The sequence below is a fragment of the Chionomys nivalis genome, chromosome 1 (genome assembly GCF_950005125.1).
Source record: "Chionomys nivalis chromosome 1, mChiNiv1.1, whole genome shotgun sequence".
Lineage (NCBI taxonomy): Eukaryota > Metazoa > Chordata > Mammalia > Rodentia > Cricetidae > Chionomys > Chionomys nivalis.
This window is the reverse complement of record NC_080086.1, coordinates 52509393-52532719: the sequence shown is the minus strand read 5'-3', so window position 1 is coordinate 52532719 and position 23327 is coordinate 52509393. Positions and strand designations below refer to the sequence as shown.

Below are 23327 nucleotides of genomic sequence, written 5' to 3'. Positions count from 1 at the left end.
GCAACTGGATTCATATTTGACTTGGCCTTGTTGTAGCTATTACCATAAAAGTTGATGTCTCTGGGACTTTCTGGGGCTTCATCTCAGAAAATATCAAGTTAGAATCTTGATATTCTGTAGTTTAAAAGAGAAAAAAATATATAATTTTTGTTTTCCCAAAAAGAAAAATAGTGAAGGCAGCTGTGGGCAAATGTTAACATCTGTGAAATCTGCATGGAGGCTATGTGTTTTTAAAGGAACTTTTAAAATGTCAAAAAATTAACGGCAAGTGTGTGTTCTGTTACTAATTGCTCACAACAATCCACTCCAAGTCTGTGTGCAATCTCTATTCTCCCCATCACCAGATAACAGAGTCTTATTCCGTACTTTGGGGAGGCAGAGACTCTGGATAATTGTTTTTCAAACTCTTCAAAGAAACTTGGTTTTTAAGCTCAATTAGATTTGGTGTGTGTGTGTGTGAGAGAGAGAGAGAGACAGAGACAGAGACAGAGAGAGACAGCGAGACAGAGAGAGACAGAGAAAGAAACAGAGAGAGAGAGAAAGAGACAGACAGACATTGGCTTTTGCTAACAGTTATCTCTTTCCAAATTTCCATGAAAGGAATGGGTCATGTTTACTTCTTGGGGAGCATTTATCTCATTAGAGAGACTTCATGAAGTCTGAAGGAGCATTCATTGTCATTTTGATAAGGCCAGGAAATTTGAATCTGTTAATCCCTGTGATTCATCCTTATAATCCCACCAAACAATTTTACAGAGTGGAAATTTCCCCAATCCAAATTCTTAACTGGAAAGATTTGCATTTGGTTCTTGTTTCTATCAAAACTACATTAACCTTCCTGAAAACAAAAGCAAAAGCCAACAAGGAGAACAAACTCTGTCTTTGAAGAACAACAAACACCAGGAGTCGATGGGATTCCTACAACTAATCCATTCCCTTTTGAAGTTTTGCTGCCAATGTTACATGGGTTAAACTGAAATCAATGCGGTTCTCCATTACTTGAGTCTTTCAAAGAAAAAGAATAGTCTTGAATCAACTTTTATCATCACAGAGTATTTTCATATGTTTTGATGGCTTACATAAAACACTCTGGAGTTGGAGCATCCGTGGCTTAAAGCCAGCTCCCCAGATATCCTGTATTGATATGGGGGGCATGTGCATTGTCGCCAGCTCCATCTCCATTCTTTGGCTGGAGATAATAGCAGCTGCCACCTGAACTGTTTTCATCAGCTCAATGGATTGTCACCCATAAATTCTTAACACACAACTGGGCTAATTGTAAATAATCAGCACATATACACTGTTATTATTACGCTAACCATTGTTACTTCTCAAAGCACTCCTAAGTGGTTTCTCCGGAGGCATCCAACATCAGCAGCTATAGTCTTGTACTTTTAATTACGTGTTATGCTTTTCCTGTTTCTTCAGTTTAACTAACTCTCTACTGTTAAGAGTCTCAGGGACCATCTCCCTAGCACTATGCTGTTGGTATAAGTGGCTGGGAGGGGCAAATCCTTTGCATGTGTGCTGTGCTTCCTTTCTCTGCTACCCGGGACACACTTACACTTCACCCATATTGCACCCTCGTCACCCGATGCTTTTGACACTGTCTGGTAATAGATTAGAAAGAGCTCAAGACGAAATGCGTTTGCTCTCTCTGTGGCGGATGCTTACTGAATTTTGAGTAAAATATAACCTGTTCTGGTGTAGTTCAGTTATCTTGTCTTTGGTTTCCTGGAAAAACGTATGAAAAATGTATTCAATATTTTCTGTTCTCTCATCCTTCAGCTCTTACATCAATTTTGGGTAATGTTCACAGTGGCCGTGCTTTATTTCTGAGAATTCATTCAGATTTGTCAGTCATATATATGGCTTCAAAGAAATCTCTTCCTCCTTTACACAATGGAATTTATACTTTAAAAAATAGTCTTCAAGGTTTTTTTTTTGTTCCTCTGAAGTCAAAGTCACTTTGATAGAAATCAAATGTAATCACTCTTTTCAAGAAACTTGGAGTATTTATGATTCAGAATTACCTAATAAAAGACCTATATTTGCAGCTAATTACTAAATTATGGTATTATCATTTTGAAAGAAGTAAATCATCTGAGCAGGCCCTGCAATTGCAAGACTTTGTATTTGGTGCTTTCAGACAAAACAGAATAACACAGGAAGATGTTTGTCACACACACCAAACAGCTTTTTAGATCATTAATTTCCTTTAGTTCAAATGTTTTTAAGAGCCTTTGAAGTGTGGAAATCTGGTAAAAATCTATGAGTCTCATCAAAATGAATCTTCCTGAAAGACTAGTAGGGTAAGGTCTGGGCGATGACTCAGTATCTTTACCCAGCAGCATCAGTACAAAGTTCATTTCCAGTTCTAGGAAGACAGAGAAAGGGGTTCCCTGGAGCAAGCTACTTAGCTAGACTTGCCATACTAGCAAGCTCTGAGTTCATTTGGGAGAAGATGCTTCCATGGATACAATGGAAAGCCATAGAACCATTAAAGTAGCTTCCCAATGTCAACCTTGGGCCTCTGTATATGTGTGCACGTGTATGCTCACACACAAATACACACAGACACACACACACTGAATACACACATACTCACACATCTGTACCCACCTGTGAACTTGCACACACGCATGCATGCCACACATATACACCAAAATTTATTAGAACATATTGTATCATAAATAAAAACAATTGAATAAGTAATATTTCATGATTATATGCAAATATATGTGCTGACTATTAATAAACTCTTATTAATAAGCTGATAGTATACATATATACTGTGTACACACATATATACTATAAAAAATAAATAATTCGGTTGAGATGATAAAGAGCAATATTCTATGGTAACAGAGAAAAGTTGTATAAATTGATAGGAAAATATCTTTAATTCCTATTGGTGCTGAAATTACACATGGTGCTGACCTTCCCACAACAGTGTCTTTCTTGTCTGTATTTCTGACTGAAAGAAGTTCTTAACTTTAGTTAGAACTCAAAAAACGGTAACACTTATACTTCACTTGAATGTTGTGGAGATATAAGATGAAGTTAGTTTGGCTTTTGCTCCCAAGTAAGAGTTTCTGTGTAATTTTCTCTAACACAACACTCTATTTCTCAAAAAGCAACAGCATTTGTAAAGCTTAGACTCATATCTGCAGTCACAAAGGAACGAAAGATAGTGACGAAGTACATTTTACCAACGAGAAAGAAAATGTGCCTTCTGCATCGGCTCATCCTTCCCAAGTGGTAATGTTGGCGGTACTGTTTTGTGTTCCATCACTTTGTATAGTCTTTTGTCACACACTGAAATTCAAAGACAGTCTTAGAACAGGGACAAGACAGAGTTAGCCAATGGCAAGGGTTCCAAAACTGCAAACCCCTGTGATTACTTGAGAATATTAACATAAGATCAGGGATGCATTCAGGGAAATAGTTAGATGACCGTTGAATGCTTGTCTATTTTTATTTCGGATCCAGCCTGTTTGGGAAGATATTCTTGTGTAGTTAATCCTCTCATTTTATCTTCCATTCTCTCAACTCTTCAGAAATGTCAGTTACTCCAAACAGCACTGTTCTGCCATTCAGGAATCAGTTTATGGGAATTTATATATATTTTTTTTGAATGAAGATCACATTGATTTTGCTAGGGCTGCTTTCTTCTATGCTTTCCCTGATGTCATCTCTCCACATGTGCTCCTGACCAGACTTGCACTGTGATGGAAGGGCAGGAAGTTTCTGCTCACTTTCATTCAATGATAGTTACTATTATTCTCTGCTGATAAATGCTCCTGTGAGCATGTTGGAAGATCAGGGAACAGATTAAGAAACCACACAGTCCTTAATGGGAGAAGAAAGATGCCAAAAAAGAAAAAAATGGAAAAAAAAGTTATGGAGATATGCCTGACTGTGTCTACTAAAGTAGTTATTACAAATTTCATTTCTGTTTTGGAAGCTGTGACTCGGTGCTGTTTGGTTATGCGGCCAAGATCAATATCCAATCAATAATCAGATCTCAAACACTGGATATGCACAATTCCACAGACTCAGCTCTTCTACACTCTTGTTTCCAATGCCATAACCACTGCAGTGGAAATATTTCCCAGTTTTTATCTTTTGAGCAATGATATTTTAGATCATTCTTAATATCTTATGCAAAGATGTTGTACTTTATGTCACCATTAATGTAAATTTTGTTGAACCTGACTATGTCTACATAGACACACACCCCCGTGAGCCTAAGAGACAACAGCTTAGTAGGAAAAGTGCTTGGCATGCAAGCATGAGGACCTGAGTTCAAACCTTCAACACTCAGAACCTCTGGCCTACATACACCCTCAGGCACATGTGTGCATGCACCTACCTAAAGAAAAGAAGAATGAATGAATGGGCATTTTTACCCACCTCCTTACTTCCTATACTTGCTCATTGTATTTCTTAGTCTTTCTGGAAATAATAACTCAACTGCGTGTAAAACCTTACCAACTGACTCATAACAATCACTATTTGTCCGAGCACCATTTGATGTCTGAAGTACGTCCCCTTGTTGGGGATGCCATCCAAGTTCTGATTCTTTCAACTTGTAGTTCATTCAAAGGACTGGCTTTTGTACTGATGGAAAAGGATAAAAGTATGTTGAAATAGTTTTCTTCACATTGCAATAAGGGGAATGAGTGGGTGTTTTATACATATCTGTAACTAACTACAGGTTACCTTTTCCAGAATCTCTCAAATAAATTGCATTTTGTAGCATGGGATGCCGTGGGGTTCAGTTTTAACCCTGTGTCAGTTCCCTTCTTTAAACCATCACGTGATAAGGAAAGTGAAACAAGTTCTAAATATATTCTTTCAAGTGTCAGTCACTATTCCCAGAGCCCACTACAAGATGAGATATATCTAATGTTAGATGATCAAAATTCAAGAAACACAACCCCAATCTCCAAGCTCCTCATTTAGAACACTACATACTTATCAAATAAACTATTAAGAACAACCCAACATTTCCTTCCACACTAGCTAGATCCCCAGCTTTTCTTCCTGTGGTTCAAGTTGGTAGAGACGGATCACTTCTACAGCAATGTGGGCAAATACCCATGCCACTGCTTCCTCTCTGTGCTGAGCTAACTCAGGCGTTCTGACATTTCAAATTATCACTAGCCCTCCGAATCTCTCTCCTCCTGATTCACATGGCCGTTCCTCTAACTCTAACTGGACTGCTGCTGGCTCTCCCTGCTGATGTACTTTTCCCAGACTCCCACCCATGTTGAAGCTGGAGTGGCTTAGAGACACATGGGCCTATGCAATGGCCTCTCTGTGCAGAATGCCACTGAGAGCTTCTCATTGCCCTTGAAGGCAACAGTTCATTGTGGCTAATAAAAATCCCATCGGGATTGATCTCTGTGCTCTACTTTCTTGCCAGTGCGTGATGCATTACCCACCATCATATACAGCCTGGACCCGTGCCTGTGAGCGATGGATCTGGGACCATGACTCTTTCAAATGCTTCTTCTAAAATTGTAGAAAGTGATTGCTCTTCCAACCTGTTTAAATTTAAAAAGGAAAAGAAGCACCACCCTTTGTCAAACTTGAGATTGGGGGGGTTTAATAATTGGGACATTTTTGTGCATTTTTCTGTTATTGCAAATGAATCATCATACAAACAAAGTGCAAAGAATCTACCCAGTTAATTACACAAGGTAGGAGATGCTGGGAGAGAGATGTGAAGATCAGGGAAGCTGAACATATTTATGAAAACTAGGAGCTTAGATATTTGGGCCACCAAAGAGCTCTGATTAAAACACACTTTCCATACCTCAGCAGGTTCATTTAATCTATATTACTAATGATAAAGTAATAGGGTCCCTTCAGTTTTTGCTGGTGAGCAATATAAGTGTGATGATCGCACATGCCTTGGTACCTGGCGCATATGTTTTATGTAGATATGCATTCACATGTCTAACCAGAAGTCTGAGATATGATGTTAAGTTCCTACTGCAAGGCTGTGGAAACATTTGACTTAATTTCGCCTCCTGTGAGTCAAACATTTTTTAAACTTTTTGCCACTGTCTTTCCTTTTGAGGGGTGCACACAAAAAATATCAGATGTTTCTCAATGTCTAATTTGACTATTTAAAACAAATGGCTTATTAAAAACGAATTATTATCATAATGGCGCTGGAGAGAAAGCTCTTGCCCAGAAGCCCCTGTAGGGGAAACCCAGCCCAATGGTGGGTGTGTTCTCCTCGGGCTAATGTTTACGTATAAATCTGGTGGGCGTGAGCCCCGCAGGTCCTTTTTGTATTTCCTGTCCATCACTGGATCCCTGGTGTTGTAAGCTATCCCTTCATTAAAATTTGCTGTTTCATATTAAGCTATAGCCTGGTTATTACACCGCATACACGCCCCAGGTTCTATCCATAGCATCACAAAGAGAAAGGAAAAAAATTAACAAAATGATGCTCAAGCATCCAGTATAATTGAATCTAATTCAGAACTGAAAAGTGTAATGGTTACACTAGGTTTAATGTGAGAGATGTTCGTGTTTGATTTAGAGCTTTAACACTGTGGTATGTTTTGTTCTTTTCAAATTCCTACTATACAAGTTTTAAAATCTCCAAATATACAAAGACAAAAGCACCACTTCTAAGCTTGAGAATGGGATTCTATATGCTAATGATGAGAGACCAAGAGTGTGCACAATACTTTATAGCTGTGGAGATGGTGCTATCATATAGAGAGATATTTAAAAAATCAAGTTAGATTTGTCCCCCAAATATCCTTAGGGTTGCAGAATTTCTGATCTGTTTATTAACCAGGCAAAACATATGGCCATTTCTTGATCTAATCATAGTTGATTCTGCCACTGAAGTTATCTTTGTTCTTCTAACCTTTGATGTGATGTTTTATTTCCAAGTGTTTTTGTCCCCATACAAAGATAAGCAAGCAAAATCTGATCCCATGTCCTTCCTCCCAGCCATGTGTGGTTTGATTTGCCAGTGTCAAGGGCTAGGGTATTAAAATGATTAATCCATACAGTTCATTGTGTCTTTAATGACTGGGCATGGTGGGACCTGAACTCCAGCTTTTATTTCAGCCATGAGTGGGACAGCACTGCAGAGCCGCAGCCCAGCACTCACACTTCTTCCTCATTGACCTCCGCAAGCATCTGTTCTAACTCTGCCTAATTCAAAGCTAAGGTCCCTTTCCCATTCAGATTACCTTGCCCATGATAGACATAGGTGCTTAGATACACCAACTATATGAAGGACATGCTTAAAGATTTATCATCCCTAGTGACTTCCCCCAAACTTCTCAGTTGTTCTTAGTTATTTAAATGAGTACAAGAGAGGGGCCATCCAGTCTTGACTCTATTTCACACCAGGTGTTTCTTGAAGGGAAAAGCTCTGTCTTATGTATTAGAAGATGGGAATAAATGACCTGATCCCATTGTCCATTATTTATGCGACTTTGGACCAAGCTATTTAAAGTTCTGTGACCTTATGTCCCCTTGTTAATAAGAAAAGGCACGACAAGATTTTCTGCATACAATCTTCAGGCAGCTAACATGGGGCATAGATGTACAATAGATTGTGAACTGGACCTACAGGACCTTGCATGGGGTTTGAGGAAGCCCATTTATTACAAGAATCTAAGCATATAGTAGCATATTTTATTTGAGATTAAGAACAAAATAATGTGAAGATCCAAAAAAATGAACGACTTCGGTTATGCGGTTTTGTTAGGAAATGTAATGCTAGGCGTATAGCTGCCGAACTACTGATATAATTCTGTGTTTATTGATGGAGGAAGTTGTTCATGCTAATTTATGAATCAGGAAATTATGTTATTAACGCTTTGCTTAGTCTTATTTATAAAATGACATCCTTGCGTGTTTTTGTAAACATTACGCAATTTAAAGCATTGCAGAATACATGGTATTGCTCTTCCTTTTGAGGAGAAGGTCTAAGTGGCTGTTGGTGATAGGAATTGCAGTGATTTCTTTTCATTTGCACTTTTTAATTTTTATGAATAAAATATACATCATTTATATGAGACATCATAGAGATACATGTTAGAAATTCCAACTAAATCCAGAATATAATCTTGAAAATGCATCTGTCTTTCATTCCTTAGTCTCTAGTCCATGATCATGGCATCAGAGCTGGCATCGCTTCAGAGTCAGCTCTTGGCCTCTGTTGCCCCCACTGCAAATATCCCAACTAGGAAATCATCCCTCCTCATTCATGATGCTATGCACTTCTGAACTGTCTCACTTCCAACCTCTTCTAACTCATTTCCATAAAATGGTCAAATTACACATTGTTTCTAAAGCACAGAATGCATTTTCTTTTCTGCAGGGTCTCTATGCTTTCCTTACTCTAAGCCCAGGGATGGATGATGGCTTTTCTAACACTCAGTTTGTATCTGTAGCCTGCCTGGCACCCACAGCATGTCACGACATGGCCAAGGTCTGTTCTTGGGTTACATGGACCAAGTCAAACATCACCAGTGCCCTCTAGATAGAGGGAACACCTCCGACTTTTGTTGTATCTGCACTCTCAGCCATCACATTCCATCAATCTAGAACATTCCTGGCTATTAACATTCTGCTTGAGGCTTGCATCCCAGTTTAATACCCCACGTTCTTCACTTTTAGTTATATTTTTTTCTTTTGGGACACCCATAATTACTTTGACTCTCTTGGCTTATTCTTTTCCTATCTCTATGCTATTTTTGAGTGCTTGCATGGTCAGGAAGTTCCAACAGAGAGATAAACAAAATATATCCATTCCTTTCAGTAATTAATAATTTCACAACAGCTTTCTTTCACTTAAATCCACCCGGTTAGGTGTGAGCTTTATTGCATACCATCTCTCCGTGAAAACCACACTGGCATAAGTTATAGGTGTTGTGCTTTCCTGTCCCTTTAAGGGACAAGCCACGCCCACTCCTATTACTTCTGACCTGCTCGTCACCATCTTGCTCCTTCCCTCTTCTGTTTCTTCGGCGTGCGCACGCGTTTTCTCTGTCTCTTTCCCTCTTTCTCTCTATCTCTTCTCTCTCCATCAGTAAAATGCTTTATGCCTATCTTTGTGTTTACGTGTCCTTTACCCACCACCTCCACCGGCCGCGCAGCACTTGCACTCCCGCTGGTGGGAAGCTGTAGCCGCTTGTGGCCACTCCGCCAGCCCGCCTCGGGGAACGTTTTAAGAATAAGAATAGGCATGTTGTAATTCATGTGACTATATGTCCTTCCGTCTTCCATCATGGAGCTTTTCCTATTGTGTGTTTTTGAAGATTAAACTTGATTCCCAATTAGTATTAGTCAGCCTCTATAATTATGAGAATTAGTGAATTTTTGTAATTGTGTGCGAGAGTGATGATGGCCAGACTGACCTTCTGATGTAAAACTTCTGTCTTGGAATAAATTATATCACAGAATTTGTATGTGGTGCCTTGGCTTAGAACCCACAGGCCGTGGAGTTGCTCTTTAGTTTACAAGGGCTGGCCTGTGGATCCTAGAACATTAAGAGGATACTGACTTTGATAGCTTTAATGTATTCAGTCCTATGAATACACTGTGTTTCCAAATTGTTATTTAAGGGAAAAAACAAACAAACAGCATCCTCGGTGCTATTTCTTCTAGACTTAATCACCAAATAATATGCACTTATTTAAGAATATGAACTATTTATTACTTATATACTTTCTCTTTTACTGTATTTTTATTATTTAAAAATCTATTAGTTGTTATTTTTATAATGCTTAGATGATAAAGAGTAGTAAAATTTCCTTTATGAGACATAAAAAAATCTCAATAATTTCCAAATTATTGATAGTGTTTTAAAGCGACTCTTCATTATGCTATTTTTATCCCAACCTGCTAAGTTCATTAGTAAACAAAACAAGGCCATATCCCTTTTTCAGTTTTCAGAGGGAAACCTGTGCCTCTCTAAGGGACTGGCCATGATTCTATGGTTTACTGAGTGAGATTACACCCTGAGAAAGTTTCTTTCAAATTACCTTTATACATGCTATGGTATTTCAAGTTCAACTAATGAACCTGTGCTTCTCTGAATCCTGGAGACTGGGACATGCTGCCAGGATTTGTTTCCTTAGTTGAATTCTAAGTTCCTTGAGTATCCAAACTGTTGTGTCTTCTTGGGATAATTCTGTGATGAAAACATTCACTGATTTGATTTATGTAATTTCATATATTTTATAAACTAAATTCTGCTTCTACAGTAGAATAAGTTATCCTATCGGTCTAGACACACACACTGTGAACTGAGAAAACAGCTTTAAGACACATGGGGAAGATGCTGCCTTTTACTTTTATTGATATGTGGTGTGAATACGGAATGTGATACTGTCTTCATCGTCTAGAGGATTTTGTTTGTAAAGATCTTATGTATTATCATGTATTTAGTATTTTAGTTATTTTATGTGTACATCTTCATATGACGGGGAGCATTTGCATGTGTGTATGAGGAGTTCAGAAGCATCAATCTTCCCTTGAGACAGGATCCCTCACGGGCCTGGAGCCTCACCGTGAAGAATGATTTAGTTGACCCCTGAGTTTTCAGGGACCCTTCTGTTGCTGTCTCCCATCCTGTAGCACTAGGTAGGAGTGCTGACTTGCACTGTTGTGCCGGTGTTTTCATTTGGGTTCTGATCCAAGCTTTAACAGCTACAGGCACACCCTTTAATGACTGAACCATCCTTCCCCCCACCCCGACTCTGTAGATTGTATTAAATTTATAAAATTTTAAAATGAGATATTTAAATGTATCTTTTTGTACCCCTGGAAGAAATATGGTTTCCTGTCATTACTAGTAAAGTTTCTACATAGGAAAATCTGGAGCCAAATATCACGATGTATGCTTGTCATCTCTGGATTGGGCGGTCCAAAGATCCTGAGCTCACAGTCAGCATAGGGTGCAAATGCTTTCAGACGAAGAAAGCAGAAGCAGCAACAGCCGCAGCAGAAATGACTGTTAAGTAAATGAGGAGCTACAGGGCAGATCGTGCTGCCTGTAATTGGAAACAAGAATTTATGAAATATCACCCTTAACTTCTACAATGCTGCTTCTCCCTTTAACAGCTATGCTGGCATGGGGAAACATCAAAGGAGAAATAGCACCTGGTATCTTATCTAATACTATGCTTCTGTGAGCTGTCCCTTCTACTTTCTAGAAGCTACGCACTGTCACAACTACTACCATTGCCCTTGCTTTCTGTCTCTGCTGCACATTTATTTTCTGGCAGGCTTAAATGAAGTCTAAAATGGTTGAAATGGTTGATGCTACCTACTGAGTGATGTCTTCATTTCAGCTATTCATATTCCTCCTCTCCTCCTCTTTTTTTTTTTAAACTAATGGTCTGGTGAACACCTCATGTAGGTGCATTTTATTAGGAAGTATTCCCTCTAAATGTGGCTCCAAAGCTGAGAGAAATGGGCCATAATCATATAAATGTAAAGTATCTCTGTAGAATTTACCAGAAATGGAATGTCCTTATCCCAAGGCATAGACTGTAAGAGACTTTTTTCCTCTGCCTGTAAGATTGCTCTCCCTACCAATGTTGATTAGGTATATCATATCAACGACTGTTGTGACATACACAAAAATGAGCAGCTCTCTGGCAGTCTCTATTAGAAAGTGGACATCTTTCTGGTTCTCGATGCCCATCATTTTCTTCTTCTTGATGAGATAAAATGGACTGGCTCCCAGTCTGTATGAATTGTTTCACTCCTAGTTCATAAAACTGTAATTAATAATGATGAACTAAGATCATCCTAGATTTGATGTACTGCCCTATCCTCATTGAAAAGGAGTCTTTAAATCTGCAGCTGAACAACTTATGGGACTCCACACTGATTAATTCATCTGGTCAGAGTCTCGAGGCTGACATGGCATCTTCTCAGCTAGCCATTGGGATCAACGTCATCACTTTACACGAAATGAACTTACTCCTTTATAGGCTTAATGGGAGCAAGATTTCAACTGTCGGCTGTGGATGTGCTTCTGGAATTTAATTTGTTGATCTATGAGAACACAGAAGACCTCATCTTTTCCTGAGCCATCTAAACATAAAATGATCTGATATTTGAACTTTAGTAGGAGGCCAATTCATTTAAAGTGAGTAGTCTTCTTTTCTGAAATGTTTAGTGGTTTATCACCAGCATGTCATGTTCTTAAGAAAATCTTACTCCTCATGGAGAGAGATGCTAGGAATCCAGTTATCACGGGACAGGCTTAGAGTGGTTATGATTTGAGGCAGCACAGATTCTTTTATCCTGTTTGCTGATGCCACATCCTGTTTCTCTCTGAAAAAAAAAAAAGCATCTGCCTGATCCTGCCTGTCAAGTCTTTACTAACCAGAGTGGGGACTTCTGACTGAAATGCTATTTTTCCTTTCTAGGGACTTGGAGTCTATAAATAAGGAGACAGAGAAGAAAGAACTTTACATAGCGGTTGTTCATTCCAGGAGTTGTACCCTGTGTGTATTGTCTCAGTCTCAAGCTCATCAGAGTCAGATTAGTTCCTGTTGTATATGGACCTCAGATTTTCCTTGGGGCAATGAACCACTCCCATGCCTTCAATCAATTCCATTCTCATTAATGTAACTACAGTCCACATCCTAATATTCCTCTCAATAAATGATGAGATTCTTTTTAAAATTTGCTTGGATCTTGAAAAGTAAGCTGCCAACCCTTGGTAGCTCTTTATGTTCTTGGAAAAATAGAACACAAAGGGATATATCCTATTGTACTTTGAACCCTATCATTAGTAGGCATTCCCAAGGTGAAGATGATCCAGGGCCTAGGAGAGGGTTCATGCTGTGAGCTCCCGACCTACACCCACAGAACACTGTTGTGTTATCTATAAATGTTTTAATTACCCATTTGAAGCATGACGTATTTATCCTGCTCTAGCACCATCAAGATTGTTATTTCTTCTCATAAAAGTTTTTTTACTTAATTTCTTTTGCTTCTACAAGAACACACAAATATCTATCGCCATGCACAAAACTCAAGTCCAAGTGGATCAAGGACCTCAACATAAATCCAATTACAATGAACCTGATAGAAGAGAAATTGGAAAGTAGCCTTGAATTCATTGACACAGGACACCACTTCTTAAATAAAACACCAGTAGCACAGACACTGAGAACGACAATAAAAGGGACCTTCTGAAACCAAAAAGCTTCTGTAAGGCAAAGGTAAACAAGACAAAACAACAGCCTACAGAAGAGAAAAAGTCTTCATCAACCTCACATCTGACCGAAGGCTGATTTCCAAAATATGTAAAGAACTCAAGAAACTATACATCAAAATACAAAATAGTCCAATTAAAAATGGGTACAGAGCTAAACAGAGAACTCTCGTCAGAAGAATATCAAATGGCCAAAAAACATTTAAGGAATTGCTCAGCATCCTTAATCATCAGGGAAATTCAAATCAAAATGACTCTGAGAAACCATCTTGCACTTATCACAGTGGTTAAGATAAAAAATAATGAGAACAGCTTATGTCAGAGAGGATGTGGAGTCAGGGGAACACTCCGCCACTGTTGGTAGGAGTGCAAACTTGTACAGGCACTATGAAAATCAGTATGGTGGTTTCTTAGAAAATTGGAAATCAATCTATCTCAATACCTCTCTCAGGCATATACCCAAAGGATACTCAATTGTACCACAAAACACTTCCTAAATAATGTTCATAACAGCATTATTCATAATAACCAGAATCTGGAAACAACTTGGGCCCTCAACTGAAGAATGGATAAAGAAAAATAATGTGGTCTATTTACACAATGGAATATTACTCAGCTGTAAAAATCAATGACGTCATGAAATTTGCAGGCAAATGGAAGGAACTAAAAAAAAAAAAATAATAATCCTGAGTGAGGTAACCCAGACTCAGAAAGACAAATACAATATGCACTCACTTATAAGTGGATATTAGATAAAATGCAAAGAATAACCAGACTACATCTACAGATCCAGAGAATCTAGGTAACAAGGAGGACCCTAAGAGGGACACATGGATGATCCTGTGAAGAAGATTTAGATGAGACCTCCCGGGTAAACCAGGGGCTAGGCAGGCAGGGGGAGGGAAAGGGGAATGAGAACATAAAGGAACAGAATGGTTGAGGGGGGAGGGACAGAGTGGGAGAGCAATGAAAGCCACTATGGGGTTAGGGATTCTCAAGAATCCACAGTTAACCTCAGTTAAGACTGCTAGTAATAACAGAGAGGTTGCCCAAACTGGCCTTCCCCTGTAATCAGATTGGTGAACACCCCTAATAGTAGGACCAGGATCTATCCCTGGTGTATAAGCTAGCTTGTTGGAACCCATTTCCTCCCTATGGTGGGAAACCATGTTTGGGCCTTAATGCAGTGGGGAGGGACTTGGTCCTCCTGCCCAAACTTAATATGACAGACTTCCCTGACTCCCCATAGGAACCCTTACCCATTGGAAGGAGTGAATTGAAGGATTTCTGTGGGGAGGTGAAGGGGGGGCAGAAGGAGGGGTAAGAGGAAGAACTATGGCTGTAACGTAAAATGAATTTTTAAAAATACATAAAATAAAAATAAATATATAAAAATATGCACACTTATATATATTTAAAATATATTTATATTTTCCTATTAATTTAACATATTTATGTTATTTTATATATATTTTTATATATTTAAAAAGACTAGCCTCCACATCTTTCATCTCTGAGTGAAACCTGAAGCGGTCTTTTACTTGTCTATGTGACTTAATATCTCCTAAGTCTTTCTGCCCCAAGATAGTTCACTGACCCACATCATCCATCCTCCCTTCTCCCATTCTTCTCCACTAAGCATCTATGACGTCATCACAAGTCAGAAGTCTGCACTGCAGTCCTTTTCTGGTGCCTTGCATAGAGGCATCAGCCAGTTCTCAGCCCAGATTCATCACATCTTTGTTTCCTTTCTTCCCTGCCTCTGTTGTTATAGCCTTTCCTCTTACCATTTTTTGGTAGATCACATGCACATGTTTCTAAGGTTCTGAGCAATTACCTGTGTGAAATTTCCTTTATATCACTTGCCAAGCTTTGAATATATCATTCCCCAAACTTGTGTTGGGGTGAGAAAATAGAGCAAGAAAGTCCTGAGTAACTATAGGGACTTTGACCCTGGCCTCCTCAGCCTCAGAAACTAGAATCCTTAAAAACTAAATGTCCTTGTTGCAAGCACTGTATGTTCTTTGGTATTCTGTGATCCAAAATTAAAATGCATGAAGACTAAGGCAGCTCTTATTTTATGCATTTATACCACTTCCAAGGACATGTTTTTATGTGTAACTTCTCTTGTCAGCTACATCAAAAAACAAAACAACGTACTATTATCTTTTCTTTAGCTATACTTTGCTTATTGCATAATAAGTAATAGCTAATGATTCTATCTCATGTTTACAGAATAAAACTATCTCATCTTAAGATAGGCTGTTCACATAAACTAACAATTTAAAACAGACAATCATGTGGCTTAGCTTTTAGGGTAGATATTAAAAATAAATCACATGTTTGAAATGGGAATTATATAAGTGACAAAATTAGCATGCCTTAATATTTGGACCTTATAATAGAGCACCTGGACACCAAGTTTCTTGAGCATAGAAACTTCATTTTTGCATGTTTCTTCACTTAGCATATTGTGTATATGCTCAAAAGGAGCCCCATCAAATGGTTATTAAATTGAATAAAATTGATATTTTGGAATCATTTTAATATTCATGACCTGAAATTGACTTTGAACAGCTGGTCATATTGCCTTCGGTGAGAGGCAAGTCCAGTGAATTTAGGAATGCTGATACACAATATATGTGAGTCTTTCATTCCCCACTGCCATTTGCAATATACAGAGTTGAGGCATTTGGAGCCCCCTTTGCATTGCTTAAAAAGGAGAACTTGGGAAATAGGAATTTGGCAGTCTCTGTGCTATTTTTGAGCAAGCCATGGCAGAAGTCAGGATGTGAAAGGGAGAGAACTGAATTACCACATCGTCCTGTAAGAGGGTAGTTCCCGGACATTGTGTCAGTATGGTATTCTCTTTGCATCCATCACAAGCAGAGGGAGGAAGAAAACACAACTCATCCCTTATCCTCTCAGCACAGAATAGCAATGACTTGGACTCTTGAACGGATAGGTTATCATTCAGTCAAAAGTAGAGACTTGCTCAAATAAATTAACGTGCACATATATGTGAACAGCAATGGCTAGGTGGGTGATGAGTGGATACATCTGCCTAGGAAGCAATGTGTACAGAAAACCAGTTCTTAGGGAATTCTTTAAGAAGTCCTTTGGCGGTTCAAACCCTGATAACAGAAGTCACAAATGGGCAACCTGCCCATTGAAATGGACCCACGGAACCTGGTTTCATTTGCCCCGCACAGTACGATTGTTGTTATTATTGTTGCTGTGGCTTTTATTACTTAATCTTCAACAATCAGGAGATTTCCCATCAAAATCCAGATTCCCAGTGTCTCCCAAGAATCAGGAGATACTCTAAGAAATTGCTTGCAATTCAAACACTGGTGGTGCTGTGATTTTAAACTGTAAATGGCCACAATTTCAGGGCTCCTATCCCTTTATCTGGATGTTTCTCATCTGTATCAAATGGTATAAGGTACAAGCACAGAAATGCTTACCCAGAATGCTCCCTGACTTAATGGAATATTGCACACCAACCTATTCCACCTGTAATTTTCACCCCAATTTCTATGTTATACCAATTTCTCCTTCATGTAGTTTTTCACACTGGGGCCTATTTTCTCCCTGTCCTTGTTGTGAGTTTTATCCAGATCTTGCTTTCCTTGCTCTGGGCTGCTGAAAGGATTCATCCTTTGCCCTTCTCCCATCTCTTCTTCTGCTGCTCCCTTTTGAGCCTGTGGATCAACATATTGGTTCTTACTCTCCGATCTGTAGGACAACATGGAGTTAGGGTCTCGCTATTTGAAATGAAGTTGGAACTCAGCTAATTTCCCCTTCATTTTTGTTCTTGCACGAATAATGAGCTATCATGCACCGGAGTACTCCCTTCGGGCCGCTCTGGTGGTGCGGCCCCCACCAGTGTCTTGTTTCCTCCCATGGTGATTAGTCTTCTCAGGCTCCCCAAATCTACTCTTTTGGGAAATAGCTGATCTTTTCTGCTGCTTATTTCCTAATATTGTCCTGTTCTCTCATTGTCTCAGAACATGGATTCCCTGAGTGTGGTGCCTAGAAGTCTTATTATAAAATGTCCTGTGCTTTGGGATGTTTTCTACAGCTCCACTTATATCTTAAATTGCTAAAGGAATAAGAGAGACAATAGATGATACATACATATTTAGATAGATAGTTGGATGGATAGAGATAGATAGGTGATAGATAGATAGATAGATAGATAGATAGATAGATAGATAGATAGATATGTGTGTGAGTAGATTAATATATAATCAGTTCAACAGATACAAAGACAGATAAAGATAGATGGATATGTAGTTAGATGTAGATAGAAAGACAAGTAGATAAATAAAAAGGTTCATACATAACAACTCATAGATACATAGATATCTATGTCTGAATTTTGGGAAGTCTAGCATTTGTAGGTGGTACAAAAGGCATTGGTAGACTTCTAGGTGGTTTGAGAAAAGTGGAAATAAAGTTTAATTCATGTTAAAATTAGTGCAGTCCAATCAGTGTTGTGTAAGCTCTGTTGATCCTAAGTATTGATAAAATCCCTGGGTGTGGCTTTCCTCAGTCCTTTGACATCAGCCTGGAAGCCATCAGGCCATTGATCCACATAAGGAGGCTCACGCAAGAGCTGTAGACCCTTCAGTCAAAATCAAGACGATCGAACCGTCAACTCCTTGAAGAAGTATATTTCTTTTTACTGGGCTCTACTGCCCCCATACCCTCTCTCCCATAATGGTATGCTTAACAGATACTGATTTAGACTGGTTGAGTGTAGAGCTGTCTGAAGATGAAAATTTACAGCATCACCCGTCTGTAGTAAGGTAGTGATAGTGAGTCTAGTCCTGATTGCCTGATCAGTAGAAGTCATGCATTCTCTGGGTACCCTCTATTGACTACCCCAGTGGGTACCTGCTTCAGCCCTGCTCATACAGTGGGGAGAATTTATCAAGAGGTCTGGAGTGGGGAAACAGGGTCATGGCTCTAAGAGAAGTGTTTGTATTGTTCATTCAAGGCAAAAAGTCTTTCCTGAGCAGCTTGAAGCATGTTTTCCATTTCTTTAAAGTAGGACAGTAGGGAAGAAAGAGGTAGAATTTGATTTGACAGAATTAGGGGAGTTATTAATATAAATTAAAGTAATAATAATAATAATTGAATTTACAACTCAGATACAAGTGTCTGATATTCTGTTTATAATTCATCAGTCCTGCAAGTTTGAACATGATCCAGATCCTTTTCAGCCTCAGTTTCTCTGTCTGTAAGATGGGGACAACTCTATTACCGAAGAGGTTGTATTAGGAAACTAATAGAAGAGCATAAATAACCTGATAAAACACATGTAGCACTTAAGAATACAGACATTTCCATGAGTAAGCCAAGCTCTCAAAAATACTGTTTTTCAGGCTTGAGACTTCATCTTGATAGATTGTTCCTGTTTATGAGTATAAAGTGTCCTTCTCCATCTCTTCTGATTGATTTTAGTTTGAAGTCTATTTTGTTAGATATTAAGATAGCTACACTCACTTGTTTCTTAGGTTCATTTGATTGGAGAATTATCCAACAACTGATGGAAGCAGAGGTAGAGAGCCACAGCGGAGCACTGGACTGAGTTCCCAAAGTCCAGTTGAAGACTAGGAGGAGTGAGGATATGAACTAAGAGGTCAAGACCATGATGGAGACACTACTCAGTTTACCTGAGCTAATGGAAACTCACCAACTCCGGCCAGACAGGGAAGGACCCAGCATAGGTCTTAACTAAACCCTCTGAATGTGGATGACAGTTGCATGACTTGGGCAGACTATGGGGCCATTGGCAATGGCACCAAGTCTTATATGTTTTTGGGGGAACCTATTCTTTTTGGATGGATACCTTACTCAGCCTAGATATAATAGGGAGGGCCTTGGACCTTCCCCAAAGCAACATGCCTTACTGTCTCTGAGGAGTGAATGGGAGTAAGGTGGGGAGGTTAAGTAGAGAAAATGGGAGGAGGGAAGGGAGTGGGAACTGGGATTGGTATGTAAAATGAAAAAAAAAATAGTTTGTTTTCATTTTTTAAAAAATAAATTTTTAAAAAACCACTATTTTTCAGTCATATTTTCAACAGGGCAAGAAACATAGAAACCATAGATGCTCATTCTTCATGTGATACACATAGTCTACCACCAAGAAAGGAAATAAGGCCTGCGGTAGTTGAACAGCAAGCTATGGCCACAGGGCTGAGAAGCAGTTGAGCTGAGATTTAAAGCCATGGTTGACTGCTTTCAAATGCTGCATTCTTTCTGCTGAGCCCGTTATTGCCCCCCTCCTCCCCACCGCAACCTTTTTTTGCCAACCCATACACTTTTTCTTAGCAGCAAAAATGAAAGACATTTATGTTTGAAACTAACTCATCCTGATAATTCCCAATTAAGATGTTGTCATCTAGCATCTGGCTCCATTTCCTTTTATGAAATATTGTAAACATAATTTGAGTATAGCTTAAATGAAGTGTCCAAATGGGATAAAAACAGGTCACCTGGGAAATTAGATCTTATAGATTACAAGAATTCAATGCCTAACTTGTACTTAATGGACATAATTTTTTTAAAGAGAAATCTCTGGAAATGATTGGTCTATTGGTTTCATCATTATTTCCACTTAAGTCTACAGTGTAGAGCAATTAAAATCAAAATAAATAATATAAACATGATATACAGTAGCAAACGGCAGCTTCAGTTAATAAACTCAAGATTCACAGGTAAAACCTGGAGGTGGGTCTTTGACCTAAGTTCATATTTCCCCTTTACCTTGTTTTAAAAAGATTGCATATAAAAGATTTTTGGATAAAAATATCAGATAATTTTTTGGCTCTGAAGCTTTTTGAAGATGTGATTCCAAAAATACTTTATGTTAGTATACCTTAAATAAAATCTCTGGTGTGTGTGTGTAAAGGTATGTATATGAGTGCACATGCCTGTTAACATGGGGGAGGAAGAAGGAGAGGGAAGATGAGGGGAGAGAGGGAAATGAAAGAGAGAGAGAAAGGGGGGGGTGAAGCAGCCAAAAGTTGATGTTGGGTTTCATCTTCAATTATTCTATGCTTTAATTTTTGAGACAGGGTCTCTCATGAAACCTAGAGTTGACTGGTTCAGCTAACCCAACTGTGACAAGCAATCTTTGGGGCTCTTCCTCTTTCTGTCTCCTCAGCACTGAGACTGCAGTCATTTACCACCATGTCTAGCTTCTGTACAAATATCAGAGATCCAGACTCTTGATTCTCCTGCTTCCATGGCAGACACTTGACCAAGCCTCCTTCCTGACCTCTTACAGAGAGGAGACCTTACCATTAATTGATTATTGCTCAATTGGATAAAAGAAATTATTTCTTTTTAGTTGAATGCTTTCAAAATGAGGGTCGAAGTAGGATGGGATTAAGGATAAGAGTACGTGATGACATTGTACACTAGCATTGATTTAAGCACACTAGGAACGCATTCTTTAGAGCATTCATTTTGTGCTGCCAGGTGACTGAACCATCTTTTCCCCTAAACCTGGTGAGGTGATAGTTCAGCCCATGTACTGTCAAGGTCTGTAACCTGGCATCCAGTCCCAGCTCTCATGCCTCTTGATTTTGCAAGTTTAGGCAAGTTCTTTGGACTCTTTAAGGCTCAGTTTTCTCATTGGTGAATTATTGATAATAACTGCTTCCTAGGTTGATCAGGATGATTCAGCATAAACACCAATAAATGCCAATAAACATGCCAGTGTGGTTAATGCTATCAGTATTGTCTGGGGCTTGTATCACCTCCCCAACTTAGTCCTTAGACTCTTCTGTGACCTTATAAAACAAAAGCTGTTCCTTCCTAACAGAACGGCTTAATGGTGTTATGAGGAAGACGCATACACTTATTCAGATAAAATATCAAGTTGGTTTCCTTTAAGAGGCATTACGATGTCCATGTAAACAAAAGGCTATAAAGACAGTCCTTCTAGTAACTAATCAGGCTTGGACATATTTTCAGAAGCAGCACTAATTTGTACTCATCAAAGGAGAACATATTGATTTGTGTGTGTATTTCAAGCTGTGCTCTTACGCATGCTAGGCCTGTGGTCGCAGCACCCTCCTCTGGGGACGGTGGCTTCTTTAACTGCAGTGAATGGTGATTCTATTTGTAGGCATCCTTGCCGACAGCACACCTTCCTTTCTGTGTAATTTATTTAGTCCTCAAATTACACTGTCTTCCTGCAGCGAGGAAAATCCACCTCCAGCCCCTTTATCATCTCCATCCCCTCCATCCCCTCCATCCCCTCCATCCCCTCCATCCCCTCCAGCTCCTAAAAAGCAGTTGTTCTCAACTTTCCTAAAGCTGTGACCCTTGAATATACAGTCGCTCATGTTGTGGTGACTCCACCATAAAATTATTTCATCACTACTTCATAACGCTAATTTTGCTACTGTTAGGAATGATAGTGGAAATATCTGCTATGTGAACCCAAGGAGTCGTGACCCACAGATTGAGAAGCACTGCCCCAGAGACTCTGCTAAGTCTTTTGAATCATGGAATCTGTTTTCTGCAACCCAAAGACTACAGTTTCAATAGGGAAGGCCCTCAAACTGCATTTCAGGACACATGTGTGTAATGACAGAAAGTCAGAATGCAGGTCTCCCTTGAGCCCCGGGGTCATGCTTGTCCCTCCAGAGGCATCATCGGATTGTAAGCAAAAGTACCCTTTTTACAGCAAAATCTAGAGGACGGTGACTTACCTTCCTTCAACCAAGGAATGTTATTTTTGTCATTTTCAAAATGCTCAGCCGTTCTTACTTTTATCTTTTCCGACTCAGTTTCTGACATCTGAGGGGGAAACAGAGTTTGTGACATAAGAAATGCATCGAAACCACACATTATGAGCACGGTTTTATGTTCGGAAACTCTTCACATGTTATGGAAAAATCTCCTGTCCTCAGTGTTGGGAGCCCTGTTTCATTGAGCCTTCTTTCCCTTTGATCCGCTCATGTTATTTTAAAACACTGACCGTGAGAACTGAACTCTGCTGTGCGGTGTTTCAGCCAGCACTTCAGCGCTCTGCGGCAAAGCCCGAGTACGACCTGAGAGCTCTTGGATATCAGTGAATGGCAGACTCCTAATCAGACTCCGATTTGTCACAAATAAACAAGCATTTGGCTACTGTTTAGTTTCTTTTAATGACGCACAGAAAATTGTGCTAAACAGTATAATGCACAGATACAGAGAACAACCCAGCACAGTGGGATCTTTATTGAATAAAGTAAAGGTCTTTCTACCTAAGCAGGCTAACGTGAGCCCCCCGAAGGTGTCCAGGAAGCCTTTTGTGCACCTTCAGAGCAAAGCCCTTGGCCTTCGGTGCTCGCTTGCTGGGCAGGTTCTCTCCAGTTCAGCACCTTGGAGTACTTACCTGTGTATTACAGAAGGAGGAAGCCCGAGGTGTGGGACTGGGGTGCGGTGCGTGGCAGCCTCCCTTCTCTCTGGGTGTCCAGCATTCCTCTACCCTGGCAGAAGTGAGCAGAGAGGCAAACACGCTCCCTCCCTGGGTGGTGCTAGATTTGTATAGCTGCCAGAATCATCCAACTTGCGGCTGAGAGTTGTTGTTCCTTTTTTTTTTAAAGGTAATATAAAGCCTGTGGTTTAAAACAATAAAACCTCCGTTAGGCTGACACTTATTTAAAACGACACTCTACCAAATAGGCTGCAAACAATGAATTCTTTTCCAATGCACAGAGTGACCTCCATCCCCTTCCCTTCCTACCCACCATTCATTACTTAGTATTAATATTAAAAGGTGCCTCAAGAACATACTGAAAACATATACACAAACTATTTGGTTTAAAAGAGAGATCACTAAAGCTGAATTCCCCAGATGTCCATTCTCTGGCTGCTGTTCCGAAAATCATTTTTCCTTAACATTTTATAAGCAATAAGAAAACACTGAATTTTTGATTTTATCATTTGCAGGTATTCTCAAAAGGATTTAGAACGACATCACAAAGAGTGTTAGCCATTACTTTCTTAGGTAAGGACAGCACTGTTTTTAATGAAAGATAAAAACCTAAATGTGTAGCCCTTAAGTATACATGATAAATAATTCATCCCT

The 23327-nt window shown here is 39.3% G+C and overlaps 1 protein-coding gene across 1 annotated transcript in view; it reads right to left on the bottom strand.

Moving 5' to 3' along the window:
* The window catches only part of Mdfic2 (MyoD family inhibitor domain containing 2), a 114088-nt gene extending 92037 nt beyond the window's left edge, over positions 1–22051 (bottom strand). Inside the window, exon 1 of the mRNA XM_057759516.1 lies at positions 21964–22051. Within this exon, the coding sequence (XP_057615499.1) occupies positions 21964–22051 (88 nt within the window). The remainder of the gene's footprint in view (positions 1–21963) is intronic.
* Positions 22052–23327: the final 1276 nt, after the last annotated feature.